Raw genomic sequence first — 15,008 nt, forward strand, 5'->3', positions numbered from 1 at the left:
AGTTCCATGCCGAAGAGTTAACAAACTAATTGACTGGGAAAAAACAGAATCTAACTACTACCCCCGAACAACCACAATTAATTTCAAATAACGCTAACACGTACAGCTTTTGAAAGAAACGTGTCTCAGTAATCAAAATCCTTTGAGCTCCCATTCCGTGCTCAAATTCTTTATATATCACGAGACTATTTAATTTCATATATTTAATTAGCGCTAGTACCTGTTGGCAAAAGAAGTTAGCCTTAGTACCTAACAGTCTAATACTAGTGATATAGCAAGGGGTCCGTTTAGTTGGAGGAAAGGGGAGGGCCCCTCGTTTGATTGGAAAAAACGGGGGGCCTTTCCTCCTATCCGGCCAAACAAGATGGCGGGGAGAGGGGGGCTCCTCCTTTAACTCTTCCAACCAAATTGGAACGCAGCGCAAAACTATACATTTGGCACAACAGCTGCATATTTACATTTTACTATCGTACGTGCATCCACTGCCAAATACTAGATGAGGTAATTAATATAAAATTAAATAACTAATACAAGAATATTAAAACAATTAGTTTAGGTATTTATAATAAATGAATGTTACCTTTTCTGAAATACTATTCTTAATAATGTGCATTGAAACTTGAAAGTATGCTTTGATAGAAATTTTTTAATATATGTGGTCACCATAAGAATTATTTATGGGCAAAATAAATAAATACTCAAAACTAAATGAATTGAGATCTTAGATATAAAATTAAATTGAATTTTTAGCTAACATTTATGTTAAGGATCGAAAGTAGTATAAGATATAGCTTATAATATAATTACTATTCACACTACAAACTATATATTATATTTAGGACAAGAGATAGTAATATAAATTGAATGCATCCATGTTCCTAATGAAGTAGATCAGAGTCAGTGTTATTCTTTTGTTCATAGGGATAGAATTAATAAAATTTTGATTGAATTGTAACTCGCCTTTAAATTTTAACTCGAAGCAACACAATTCTTTTTATTTGGATTCGCCGAAATAATAATAAAAATGAAATGGAAATGTTCCAAGTTCTATACTTCTATCTAAAGGAAAAAACAAAAAGACAGTTATTTCGTGGAAAAGAAATTTAAGAACGGGACCCCACGTTGATGTAAAGAAAACCAGCCCGGCCAGGGAAGCGCAATCTCCATCCTTTCTTTTACTCGCAGCTGGGATCCTTAACGTTGTTTTTTTTTCTTCTTCTTTTTTTTTTTTGCCTGAAAACGTTGGTTTATAAATAGCAAGAAGCCTTGCCTCCCTCATTCACCCACAGAAACATCCTTCTCCTCTATTTCTGCTATGGGCTCACTCGGCAACATCGAGAACATGCCTCTGAGCTCCAGGATCTCAACGGTGGTTCCGGCGACGCCACGGAGTGACCAAAACGGTGCGTACGAACTCCAGAACATGGATTTGCTCCTGAAGCTCCACTATATCAGATCAGCCTACTTCTTCAGCAACGATGCCGTCCAAGGTCTCTCTAACTACGACTTGAAGAAGGCCATGTTCTCTCTGCTTGATGCGTACTCCCATGTATCGGGTCGGATCAGGAGATCCGATACCGGACGGCCGTTCATCAAGTGCAACGACGCCGGTGTACGGGTCGCCGAGTCATACTGTGACAAGACCCTCGCCGAATGGATCGCCGACGTCAGATACTCCATAGACGGCCTCGTTCAAGACCACGTCCTTGGCCCTGATCTTGGCTTCTCTCCTCTTGTTTTCGTCCAGGTATATCTCTTCTTGATTTAATTTTTGGACTAAATATTTTTCTTCTTCTTGCTTGAATATAAAACTATTCATTTATCAATTCTGAAATATTGTCATTTCATTCATGTTTTGTTTGAAAGCAAATTCGGGCTATATGTGCTGATGCATGTAGATTTGTGGTTTTGGGTTGTTGATTAGTGTTCCTTTCTTCCCTTTAATTTGATTAATTAATTGTTTATTGTTTATGTGTGTTCAAAGTTCGCACTCCCCTTCTCCAGTAGGAAAAAAATTTAAGGTGTGAGTTATTATTAAAGAACCGATTTTTTTTATATCATTAAAGCACTGATTTTACGCACACACGGAAGGAGAAATTGAACTAATACGGCTTGCATGCCGCCTCACAGTTAATATATTATTTGCTATAATATTTTCTTAAACTCTTTTAATATATATTTCTACAGTAATTAAGAGCTTGTAATGTGAAATTCGTTTATATATATAGATTTGTATTTTTCTGACAAAAATGAAAATTTGTATTTTAAACTTGTACTTGGAAATTGGAATGGTTTAAAAAAAAAAGAGCTTTATAAATCTCAACAATTTAAGCATTTTTATCTGTATTGACTGGGAAAAAACTGATTAAGATGCCTCTGTATATTTTTTGAATAAATCGATCGACAGCAAAGGATTAACTGGCGCAAAATGTGCCCCGCTCTAGGTCAGAGTTCACAGTAATACTGAACATATTTTTAAATCAGCAATACAAACTGTTGGCCTGTCAGTAGTGCGTAAATGATAGAAATATTTTATTTCATTGCTAAAATATACTATACTTTTTCAGTTTTTCATGATTGGAGTTTTTCCCCGTTAAATATAGACAGGATGTGTTTTAATGTGTGATCCTCATAATCAGTGAGCTACGACAGAAGGAAATTAGGCCGGTTTGGTACGCCGAATAAGAAAATTAAAGTGAAAATGAAGATAGAAATACGTGTGTGTAAATAGAGATAGACGTCGATTTTTAAAAAAATATGTTTATTGTGTTCTTAAAATTTATGATAAGACTAATTAAGTTATATATATTTTCATTATTAAAATCCAAAACCCCTTGTTACTAAAATAAAAGAGAATTATAATGAGGTCCCAAATAAAAAAAACAATTAAAAAACAAGTCCCAAATGTTATTATTCTCACTATATAACTTGTCATTATAAGTTGTTGAAGTTGTGTTATTAAAACCTTTTGATAATTTTTTTTTTATGGGAATTGATTGTAATTTTTTTTTAAAATAAGCCTCAACTCTGCGACCCACCGTCGCCTTCTTGCCTTCGACCCATTCCTGAAAACAGCCGCAAGGCCCTCTGATGCACTGTGCTGCCTGTCTCCATACTTGATTTCTAACTGACGCTTCATATTTCCACCAGTCATTATTGCCGTCCTTTGATGCTTGAGGAATCTGAGGGAGGGATCGGAATTTAATGCCAGTTGTTGGTCCTACGGCTATCCTAGACATCTAATGCTATCGTTTTACTCCCTCGATTCCTTATTATAAGAGACATTTGATGTTTATAGCATGTTCTTATATATAAAAGACACTTAAAAGTTGTCTTTATCTTTTTGTGTTGATTTCCTATCTTACTCATATTTATTGTCTTCAACTCACACTCTCTCTCCTTCCCACTTCTTTTTCTTTTAATAATTTACCATTGTTCTCTATTATGTTCTCTCTCCTTATTAATGAGGGCATTTTTGAAAAAAAATATACTTTTTACACATTGATTGTTCTTAATTAATTTTAACTGTTTTTTTTATCAATATAATTCGGTTATTGGTCTCTTATAATAAGTAACGGAGGGAGTAACTTTTTAGATCGGATGACTTTTACGTACTTTTAGGACGGCTCCCAGATTTGAAATTTCGCATGGTGCATGAAATGCATGTGGTGTATCCTCCTCTCTACTTATTTTCGTGAAAAATATAGCAGATCGAACAAGGAAAAAATTTGCTAATTACCATGTGAGAATTATTTTTCTTTCAGTTCTATCTTCTATTTAACATCATGATTTAAATTTTAATTGCCTCCATTTGATGTCATCTATCTAATATAGGTAATTTGTCAAATAAATAATGATTATACCTTAAATTTTGGAACAACAAATATATTTAAGGACAAGATATAAATTTAAATTAAGATAAGTAAATAAGAAAAGAAAGGAAGTATATCCTACATTCCTATTTACACCTTGCAACGCAGGGCCATGTATCCAGAGCTGCCTAAGGCAATACTGGCTGGTAAGTTAATTATATACATTTTTCCATCAGAAAATATCACTCATACCTAAAATTGGAATATATGCTTGGGCTATTGTTGTAGCAGGAGTTGCAATATTATTCTCAGATATTGACTGATATGATGAAGTAAATCGCTTCATTATTATTCGGTATAAATGAAAAAACTGATGAATTAACGTTTTGCTACTGCCGTGACATAATTATCAGTTCACAAGGTTTCAATGCGGAGGATTGACCGTTGGCCTCAGCTGGCCACATGTTCTCGGAGATGCTTTCTCTGCTCTCAACTTCATCAATCTTTGGAGCAGGATAATGGCGGGTCACGTGCCTCCCAGGTCTCTTCCGGCGCCGACTCCTTTCAAACCCGAGCTTCCTCCTTCGGTCTCCGATAAGCCGATGTCGATGAAAAAGTCCGTTGACGTCGGAGAACACTGGCTAGTTGCAGATCACAGAAAAGTCGAAAACCACTCTTTCCGTGTCACCTCGAAACAACTCGATCATTTGGCAACAACAATAAATGCTTCTGCTCCTGCATCGTATTTTGAAATTCTCTCCGCCATCGTTTGGAAATCCCTCTGTCACGTAAGGGGTGATGCTTCTGGGTTAAATGCGGTGACGATCTGTACTAATGGATCTATACGGAAAGAAGATGAATCGCCGAGAAATGGGTTGGTGTTCAGCAAAGTGGAAGCCGATTTTGCGGTGGAGAAATCCGACGTGTCAGAATTGGCCATACTGATTGGTGAGAAGAAGGTGGTGGAGAATGATATCATGGAAAAGATGGTGGAAGAAGATGAAGGAAAAGGGGATTTCGTGGTTTACGGAGCGAACCTGACATTTGTCGATCTGGAAGGAGCTGAGTTTTATAACGTGAAACTGAATGGCCGGAAACCTGTTCTGGCGAACTGTACTTTTCACGGAGTGGGCGATGAGGGTGTCGTCTCAGTGCTTCCGGCGCCAGAGGGAGATGATAGCGCTGAAGGCGGTGGGGGTAATGGAAGAATTATCACCGTGGCTCTTCCGCCGAAAGAACTTGAACAGCTGAAGAATAAGCTGGAAAGAGAATGGGGTATTGTTTGAAGAATAATACAATAGAAGTGGTTATATTATAATGCATAGTTTATAAAATGTGTGTTTAATTATAGTTTCACAGGCTGGTGATGTTTGAGTTATTCTTTGAGGATAATGAATCCATTGCAAGATTTAACATAGATTGCAATGTATTCATTATCCCCAACGATTAACTCATTGGTAGGGGTACGTTAATTTATTGAAAACTAATAAAATTGAATAGGAATTAGGAATAGTTGTGAGTTATGCTTGAGAAAAATTGAAAAGGAAGATGCATTTCCCATGCGTGTGTAGCGGGCACTAGTTGTGGGTTTAATGTCATATGGACTTCTGGGGCGAGCCACTGGGGGCACATGTCAGGTGGTTTGGTTTGTTTGGTGGTTTATACTTCATATAGAATTGTCACGCTTCTAATTGTGCTTGTTTCGAGCTGTGATAATGTAACAGTGACATGCTCCCACCAGCGCCTTGTGTACATTTCATAATTTACACACTATTTCGCAGTTTTTGTTTATAATCATAGTTACCATATTCATATATCTCTCTGGTTCTTCATATATGACCAATTTAACTAATTTAATTAGATTGAGGAAGTTAGATAAGTTAGTTAATTATAAGAAATATGACATATTTTTCCCAAAATATTATGATCATCTTTCTTAATATCCTTCCTTCATCTTCTATTTGGTTATGGTCGAGGGAGTATCCACATGGGTAATTTAAAAAAAATCGATAAATATAATAAATATATCTTATATTTAGGACCAAAATCAACACAACAATTATATTATATATTAAGGATCAGAAGAATACTATATTAGAACAAAAATTAACATCTCGAAAAGTATGTTAACATGAATAGTCTGAATAAAAAGTTCCATTCTTAATTAATTCTTGATATCCGCAGGACATAAAAGAGAATGTAGCGGGTAGAGAGAGAGAGAGAGAGAGAGACGGTAAAATAATTAAATTTAGCATACTTTGTGATGCTACTCACGTATCCATCTATGCTTTTTTGTCACAGAAAACACGCTTTATAGATAGATGAACCTGTTTTCTGTCCTTGGAACGCTGGGGATAGACTAATTTTGTTTCTTGAAACTTTGAGGATAAACTAATTTCCTTCTCCGTATAGTAATTATTTTTCATTTATTCCGGTCGCTGCTCAATCAAATAGCTTAGTTCAGGCCTAAAAAGCAAAACCGTTTCAGTTTTACGTGACTAAATTGACTGGTTCTGACATTTACTCCTCCTTGATCAGCTTTCACCCAGCTGCAGTTTTCTAAAATTATAAGGATTTAGTGGATGTAAGAAGATAAAAAGAAATGAAATGAACCTGCGTAACTCGATTTTTGCCCCCGTTCTGGGTTAATTAAGTGACAGGATTGGCGGTCTCGTGACAGTCAACAATTAAAAATTTAGTTTTAGCTTAAACTTTATTATCATCCAAATAAAACATTTCTTGTTGCCTATAAAATAATAAAACCACATGTGTGAACATGGCAAGCGTCACATAGATTAGAAACATCCTAGATTTGCAAACGCGTAATTTCCAGCGCATACGCTGACAACAAAGTTAGTAATAAATCAACAAGCTTCCGGTCATCAAAACTGGGGTAAATTGTAGATCCAGCGTGTCATATCAAAATAAAAAGATAGATCATAAGAATTAAATAATTAATTTTTCAATTCAGGTAAAAAATTAATTTTTAATCAATTAACTGTCTTTTCTTAAAAAGGAAAATTATCCAGAGCACCATGCTCCGATCAAACGGAAAAAGGGTATGTGATGACTGAAGACGACTTATTAAAAGCTGTTCTTTTCTGCTGGCCAACAATCACCATAAAACAAAAGAAAAGTTGAAATGGTTTCGCGGGGAAGAACGTGGTCAATTTTAGAGGTCGTTGTCAACGTCGCGAGAAGCCTCCATTGCTTCGTCTTGTTGCTGTGCTAAACTGCTGTACACAACGATGACTTCGCGTTTTAACGAGACTGAAATAACAAGGGGCTTAAAACATTAACTGTAAAACTCTCGGGACTCGTGGGTCCTCTTCAGACACAACGGTTTCGGTCTTGATTGTTTCCTCCGCTTCCTCCTTCCCCCTCTTTCTCGCGCTGGAAATCCCTTCCTTCTCTTGGGCTCACCCGAGTTTTTTCATGCGGCCGTATAGAAAGAGGTGGTGGAGCAAGAGAGAGGGAAGCAGCGACAACTTTATCACCGGAGAGAGAGTTTAAATTGATTTCGAGCTTCATTTTGTGGTTTGACTTGATTATCTGTTGCTTAGTAACGATGGCTTCGAAATTTGATTTGGTGCGTACCATTGAATCGAAGCTGGGCATTTCTATCGGTGATTCGGTTTCGGATTTGTTGCTGGTGATCGTGACAACCTCGGTGGCTATCGTACTTGGGCTTTTGGTATTTGTATGGAAGAAATCGGGGGATCGGAGTAAGGTGGCGAAGCCGGTGGTGGTGCCAAAGTCTTTGTCGGTGAAGGATGAAGAAGATGAAGTTGACGTGGGCTTGGGGAAGGTTAAAGTTACTATCTTCTTTGGTACTCAGACTGGTACTGCCGAGGGATTTGCTAAGGTGAATCTGCTTGCGGTGTTTGGATGTTTTTAGCTTGCGTCTTACGTAAATTGGGAAGCATGTCATCAAATTGCTTCTAGATGTGGTTTTATGTGGTGTACTGATATTTCCTTTTGAAACTCTCTGCTGGCCATCCCGTCAAACAATAGTTTTATCAACTTCTGCTTTGTTGCTTCAATGCTTCGTTATAACTCATACGAATCGGATGCTGTGTTACTTACCTTGTGCTTGTTAAGACAACTTAGTTCGAGCGCAGGCCGCGTCCCTGCCTGCATTTTCGAAAGATACACTCAACCACGAAGATTTCGAGTCATTATCAAGCCTTGGCTTCTCTTAGCGCTTGTCGATTCGTCCTGGCCCTGGTAACGAATTTGGGAAGGAAGATCCGCATATAACTTCACACTTCCTGCTATGCTCCGAGTATTTTAAGCGTGCTATGCTAACGATATTAATAGCAAATCAAATTACTCTACGACAGCTCTATAACGGGAAGCGACCCTATGTGTTGGCATTATATTGCATCCCTTAGGAAATTAAAAGGAAAAGCACGGATGGGTGAGGAGGACGCTGGGAGCATTTAAAAAATAAGTCCTTATTACAACTATGTCTTCAAAGACAGCTAATTGAAAAATGTGTGAACTTTAGGTTGATGCGACTTTTGCACTTTACTGTATCTAAATAAGAATCTAATGCCCCGACTTTCTGAATGCTTGGATTGGTGATCTCATTTAAATAGGATCTCTGCTTTTCAGAGGGCAGTTTATCTTTAGCAATTATGTTCTACTGTTATATAACCAATGTACCTTCTTTTTTCTTTTTTGAATTTTACTATAGGCTTTGGCAGAGGAGATCAAGGCAAGATATGAGAAAGCCGCTGTAAAAGTTGTTGACCTGGTAAGTTGGATTAAAATTAAATTGTAGCACTTCATTTTGGTTGTAAATATGTGGGCCACATGAGGGAACTTCCAGAAAGTCTGTCAGGCTCCAAATAATGACATGCGGTATCATTCTCGGAGAACTTACTTTTGTAAAACATGGATTTGACTTAACTTTTTGATTTTTGATTTATTTATCTAAATCAGGATGACTATGCAGAAGATGATGATCAATATGAGGAAAAACTGACGAAAGAGACCCTTGCATTTTTCATGTTGGCCACGTAAGATCTATCTTCATAAAATTGTTCAAAACATGCTTGGAGTTCATAGTGCAGCTAACGTATTTGGACCTAACAATGCAGTTATGGAGATGGAGAGCCAACTGACAATGCTGCTAGATTCTACAAATGGTTTACTGAGGTTTGTATAGCTATTTCTAAGTTTTTTTTTTTTTTAAAAAAAAGATTTGTCTCTCATTTTAATGGCATTTTTATTTGCCTTACAGAGTTACAGTTTACATACAACAATTCTTATGTTTTGGCCTTTAATTTCAGGGAAAAGATGAGGGAAGCCTCTGGCTTCAACAACTCACCTATGGTGTTTTCGGACTAGGTAACCGGCAATATGAACATTTTAATAAGGTAAACCTTGTTTTTATCCTTTTTATTTTATACAACTGACATCATATTTGTCATCTGATGGTATTCTGTTGAAACAGATAGGTAAAGTCATTGATGAAAAACTTAGTGAACAAGGTATTTAACTTCATCATCCCTGTCGAATTGGTATATTGTCTCCTTTTATTTACGCCAACCCGTTCAAATGTTCTGATTATCTGATATGTATATATAAGATGAGTAGTTTTAGAGGGATTTTAATACTTTTCATGGATGTCTTCTAATATTATTTTTGTGTTTGCCATAGGTGCAAAGCGTCTTGTTCCAGTTGGGCTTGGTGATGATGATCAATCCATCGAGGATGACTTTGCTGCTTGGTAATATAATCTTCTATACTGTATTGTCATATAATCTAAATATGGATTTCTCATGCATTATCCAGTGTTTGAGGAAAAAGCTGCACTATTCATGTTTTATGAATAGTGCGATTTCCTGTAGATTTTATATTATATTGATATACTGATTGCGTTGCAACTACAATCGGAATGAAGTTGATGATTTACTTGGGGGGACATTAAAATCTTTTGAGATTTCAAATATTGTGATTTGGATTTGCCTTTGTAGGAAGGAATCTCTATGGCCTGAGTTGGACAAATTGCTTCGAGATGAGGATGATATGAATACGGTCTCTACTCCTTATACAGCTGCAATTCCTGAATATCGATTGGTGATTCATGATCCCAATATCACATCATGCCATCGCAACAACTTAAACCTAGCAAATGGGAATGGTGTGTTTGATCTTCACCATCCTTGCAGGTGCTTGGAGTTATTCATGTCGATCAGTGATTATTACTTATTATTGCTTATCAAACTGGACTAAAACAGAAATGCATCTTCTTCTTCTTCTTCTTTCCTTGAAGGGTTAGGGTAGCTGTTCAAGGAGAGCTACATAAACCTGAGTCTGACCGCTCTTGCATCCATCTAGAGTTTGATATATCCAGGACCGGCATGACGTAAGTTACGGTACATTTATCCTCATAGAGGACATCATAAGTCACTTATAATAATATTTTAATTTTATTATGGACATTTAAATAATTTCTCATGGTATGTTTCTAATGATTTTAATTTCTTTAATGCATTAGATGGTGGACTTTATCTGCTGGAGTGATATGCATGACTTGTTTCCTTCTGTAAAGAATTATTTGCCTTAGGTGTTGGTTGACCGCTTCATATATTGTTCTTGTTTATTTTATGTTTGCGCCAGTATGGGTGATGAGGTGATTTTTCTGGGTTTCAAATTTTTTATGCTTATATGCCATCAATACAGAAAGAAGGGTTAATATAATGGACTTTTATTTATATCTGAAAACAATGCTTGCATGTGTGCTTACATGTGTCTACTCACACATGCAAGCACGCACACTTATTTATTAGGAAGGTTGTGTTCCTTCAAAGAGAATGAAAGAAAAGAAGGTAGTGTTTCTCCTAGAATTCATTGTTTAAGTGTTGATCTGTGAAACCATACATAAAAAGGGCATGAATCTTCTAATGGTGTCAACAAGGGCGGACATACACATCATCATCATTATATTAGAAAGGCCGTGTTTCTCATAGAATTCAGATGTTTAAGTATTGATCTGTGAATAAGATATTTGCATACCTAAGAGCATGATTGTCTTGTGGGATAGTCTTGCAGGAGCTGACTCATAATAAGGCCGTAAACTTCAGCATTAATTATTTAGCCTCTTCTCTAATTTGATAGAAAATGATGTTTTATGTCACAAGTATCTGGTAGTTAAAGAATTAATTGATGAACTCTTGTCTGTCCTTACACAGATATGAAACTGGTGATCATGTGGGTGTCTATGCTGAGAACTGTGATGAAACGGTTGAAGAAGCTGGAAAATTGTTGGGTCAGAATTTAGATTTGTTGTTTTCTCTTCAAACGGATAATGAAGACGGTACCTCACTTGGAGGTTCTCTGCCACCTCCTTTTCCTGGTCCTTGCATGCTGCGTACTGCCCTAGCATGCTATGCTGATCTCTTGAACCCCCCTCGAAAGGTCTTCTTGTGATCTTCAATTTCGGTGTTTAGCAGTTTTTCTTGTTTTGTTATTATGTAAATATATTATACTGTTTAAATAGGGACCGCTTTTTCCCAAGGAAAATAAGGAATTTTTATTCCTCATTCAGGCTGCTTTGGCTGCTTTGGCTGGTCACGCTTCTGAAGCTAGTGAGGCAGAAAGGTTAAAGTTCCTATCATCTCCTGAGGGAAAGGTTTAAAAAATTTGCTAGTACTGCTGCTACTTGTTTTCAAGTCCAATGCTTCCATTGTTATTGGCAATTTACTAATTTTCATTTTATAGGATGAGTATTCTAAATGGGTGATTGGAAGTCAGAGAAGTCTCCTTGAGGTGATGGCTGAATTTCCATCAGCAAAACCACCCCTTGGCGTGTTCTTTGCTGCAATAGCTCCTCATTTACAGCCTCGTTATTATTCAATTTCATCCTCACCTAGGTAATTTATCTTACCTATCTAAGATGTCTGATGTAAACTTAAAAGATTTGGCGAACGATAATATTGCCACGCTATGATTATCCAGGTTTGCTCCACAAAGAGTACATGTTACTTGTGCATTGGTGTATGGTCCAACTCCCACTGGCAGAATTCACAAAGGAGTGTGCTCTACCTGGATGAAGGTAGCAATTACAAAAGACATGCTTCTTATACGTATTATATTCACAGTCCCAACATCTTGGTCCTTTCTGGCCAAAGAACATCTTGGTCCTTTTGTTTTCCTTTTTCCTTTGTGCAGCTTGATCTTAATATGTAACCTGAATCTCTATCATTAACAAACAGAATGCTGTCTCCTTAGAGAAAAGCCATGTCTGTAGCTGGGCTCCAATTTTATTAGGCCATCAAATTTCAAGTTACCTGCTGATCATTCAACTCCTGTTATTATGGTTGGACCTGGTACTGGTTTGGCTCCTTTCAGAGGATTTTTACAGGTTTGTGAATTTACTGTGAATCTGATAGATACTGAACAAGATGGAATAAAAAGAAGAAATTCATAGATGAGGATTGGAGGATGGAACCAAATGGAAATTATGATAATAAGAAAGCACATATGAAGAACTGAAATGAAAATACCAAAATTTGATTTGATTATAACCAAAGTTTCATTTTGAAGTTAATTTGATGGAAATTGAACCTTAATTTGTTGGAATTGGAGTAACATCATCAACCTAGGTTTGTATTAAATAAATCCTTGAATCCCAAATTGTTAGTTAAGCTCTAATTCTTGAATCATAGTACAAATGGATCCTCAAAAATAATTATTATTAACTTTTACATTTGCATAATTTAAATTTTTATCTTTGATTCATCCAGGAAAGACTGGCCCTCAAAGAGGATGGCGTTCAACTTGGCCCTGCATTACTCTTCTTTGGATGTAGGAATCGCCGTATGGTAAAGATATTTGCTTGGTGCCCTTTCGTTCTTTGTGGATTTTCTGATAGATGTGCAATCATCTTTAATAAATAAATCTTGGTTTGGTCTATAGGATTTTATTTATGAAGATGAGCTCATGAATTTTGTGGAACAAGGAGCTCTATCAGAGTTGATTGTTGCATTCTCCAGGGAGGGGCCAGAAAAGGAATACGTTCAACACAAAATGATGGATAAGGTAAGTGTAAGTAGCAGTTTAGCAAGAGGAAATTTCTCGGTGAGATAATTTTTGCTTCAATTTCTGTTTGCAGTCAGAATATTTGTGGAGGCTGATGTCTCAGGGCGGCTATCTTTATGTCTGTGGTGATGCTAAGGGCATGGCTAGAGATGTTCATCGGACTCTTCATACCATTGTTCAGCAGCAGGTGCGGGTCGTCTTTCATCACCCCATCCCTCCCCTCCCAGCACTAACACTTGGAGTAGTGAATATGGAGAAACAGATGTGTTGGCGTTTCTTATTCCTTGTATGGGGCATCAATTTTCATATAACAAACTCCACCAAACAAACCCACCAGTTTGGCTGTGTTATTGCTTACCCTAACCAAGGAAATTTTTTATGCTGAAACGCTTTCTGAAATTGCATATTAATTAAACATATTTTCCTATGCATTACAGAGTTTGAAGATCGAGTCACATTGATTATAATTAGTGAATAGAACTGCCTGGTGTAAACTTTGTGTATTGAATTATATATAATTTGGTTATATATATATTGATTTTTTTTTTGAAAAAATATGAGGGCATATACCAACCGCCTGAAGTTATAGGCAAGATCCAACTCAACTTTTCACCTATAGGGGAGTTTTCATACCACTAAGCTAAAAGACCAATGGCACATATATTGAATATTGATATAAATTAAATCATCTTCCATGATTTGTGTGTGGCCATGTGGAATACTGTGTTAGTGATGCCAAGCCATGTGGAACTCCACAATGTGCAATGTACTTGTATGAATTTTCAATAAAGAGCAGCCTTTTACTGTTTTCTAGTATTAGAAATGGAAGTTGGGGAAACTTTTGGTAGTTGCTTCCTGTCTCCAATATATATGCTTTGCACTAAGGCATCAAACTATTACAAATATGCTTTCTGAGTGGCCTGCTTTAGCTTGTTCATTTTTGGTTGCAAAGCCTTATTTACTTCATACTCGGGGACACTTTGAAACCATGTTTCTGTTTTGAATTTCAGGAAAATGTGGATTCATCAAAAGCTGAGGCTATAGTGAAAAAACTCCAGATGGATGGACGATACCTCAGAGATGTCTGGTGATTTTTCTGCTTGCTCACAAGGTAAGTTTTGTTGTCATACCGTTGCTTTTCCCTATGTTAAGCCCAAGATCGGCTGAACTGCATTCTGAGCAATCTCTGCATTTGTCGAGTATGAGGATGCTAATGATGGAGCCTGAAATAGATTTCCCGCCAAAATGAATCGATTTTCTGGATATTTGTCCGTTCGTTTTCTTTTTTGACTTGAATAATCTCTTGTAACGATAGTTTAGGTTTTTCTTCTCAACCTAGATTTTTTTCAAGGGATTGTAGGGAGGGAAAAACTCATCCAGCTTTGCAGTGGGCTATTTCAAAGGTCTTGTACTATTAAACATAGCTATTGGCGATAATTATAAATTGGCTGCTGATACTGGTCTTGTACTAGACTCCGCCCATTTTTTCCAGTGTGCTTCGTACCTTGGGATATAAGCTTTGTGCTTGCTCGGCGATCTTGCTCTCAAACCGACTAGTGGGAAAGTTCATGTTGGCTTAAGTTCTTTCTAAATGGTCTATGATCGTCTACAACACTTTTTTTTTTTTTTTTTTTTTTAAGCTGCGGAGTTTGTTATACCTCACCAGTCACCAGAAACCTACAGACTCATAGCTGGGATATTGTCCTGGTCGTAAGCTAGGCTTATAGTATGAAGTGGTTGCGCCCAATACTTAATGAAAAAGAGGGTGGGGCGCCCAATGTTTAATGGCGAATGCATATGGGAATCATTTCCAAGTACATCGATGTGAATTGGCCTGATGAAGTTTAATTCTGCCCCTTATATCAGTTCATACTTTTTTCATTATTTTGCTTGATTAGCAATTAAAAGTTTCTCTGACATAATCAAAACCCGAAGCCTTCTGCCAACGGTATTACTGCACTCATGCTTCTTCCTGTGCTTACGGTTGCGGATCGGGATAATGATTAATAAGCATAAAAGTGGGACTAACATGGATGTTTAATGCAGGCTAAATCGGATTTCTTAATTTTCTCAGAGAATTCGCCTTTTTCTTCTATATTATCATTTTTTTTTTTTTCCAAATTAATTTACCTAAGTTGATATACT

At 36.8% G+C, this 15,008-nt stretch overlaps 1 protein-coding gene and 1 pseudogene across 1 annotated transcript; both read left to right on the forward strand.

The window, feature by feature from the left end:
* Window positions 1-1,269: 1,269 nt before the first annotated feature.
* On the forward strand, window positions 1,270-5,503 carry LOC114745836 (protein ECERIFERUM 2). Its single transcript, XM_028934002.1, has 2 exons — window positions 1,270-1,747; window positions 4,226-5,503. Exons 1-2 carry the CDS (start codon window positions 1,316-1,318, stop codon window positions 5,096-5,098), a joined length of 1,305 nt encoding a protein of 434 aa, XP_028789835.1. The 5' UTR covers window positions 1,270-1,315; the 3' UTR covers window positions 5,099-5,503.
* Window positions 5,504-6,986: 1,483 nt separating this feature from the next.
* Window positions 6,987-14,412, forward strand: LOC114745835 (NADPH--cytochrome P450 reductase-like; annotated as a pseudogene).
* The last annotated feature ends 596 nt before the right edge of the window (window positions 14,413-15,008 follow it).

The sequence above is a fragment of the Neltuma alba genome, unplaced genomic scaffold (genome assembly GCF_004799145.2).
Source record: "Neltuma alba isolate B1F8T4 unplaced genomic scaffold, ASM479914v2 tig00004844_pilon, whole genome shotgun sequence".
Taxonomy (NCBI): domain Eukaryota; kingdom Viridiplantae; phylum Streptophyta; class Magnoliopsida; order Fabales; family Fabaceae; genus Neltuma; species Neltuma alba.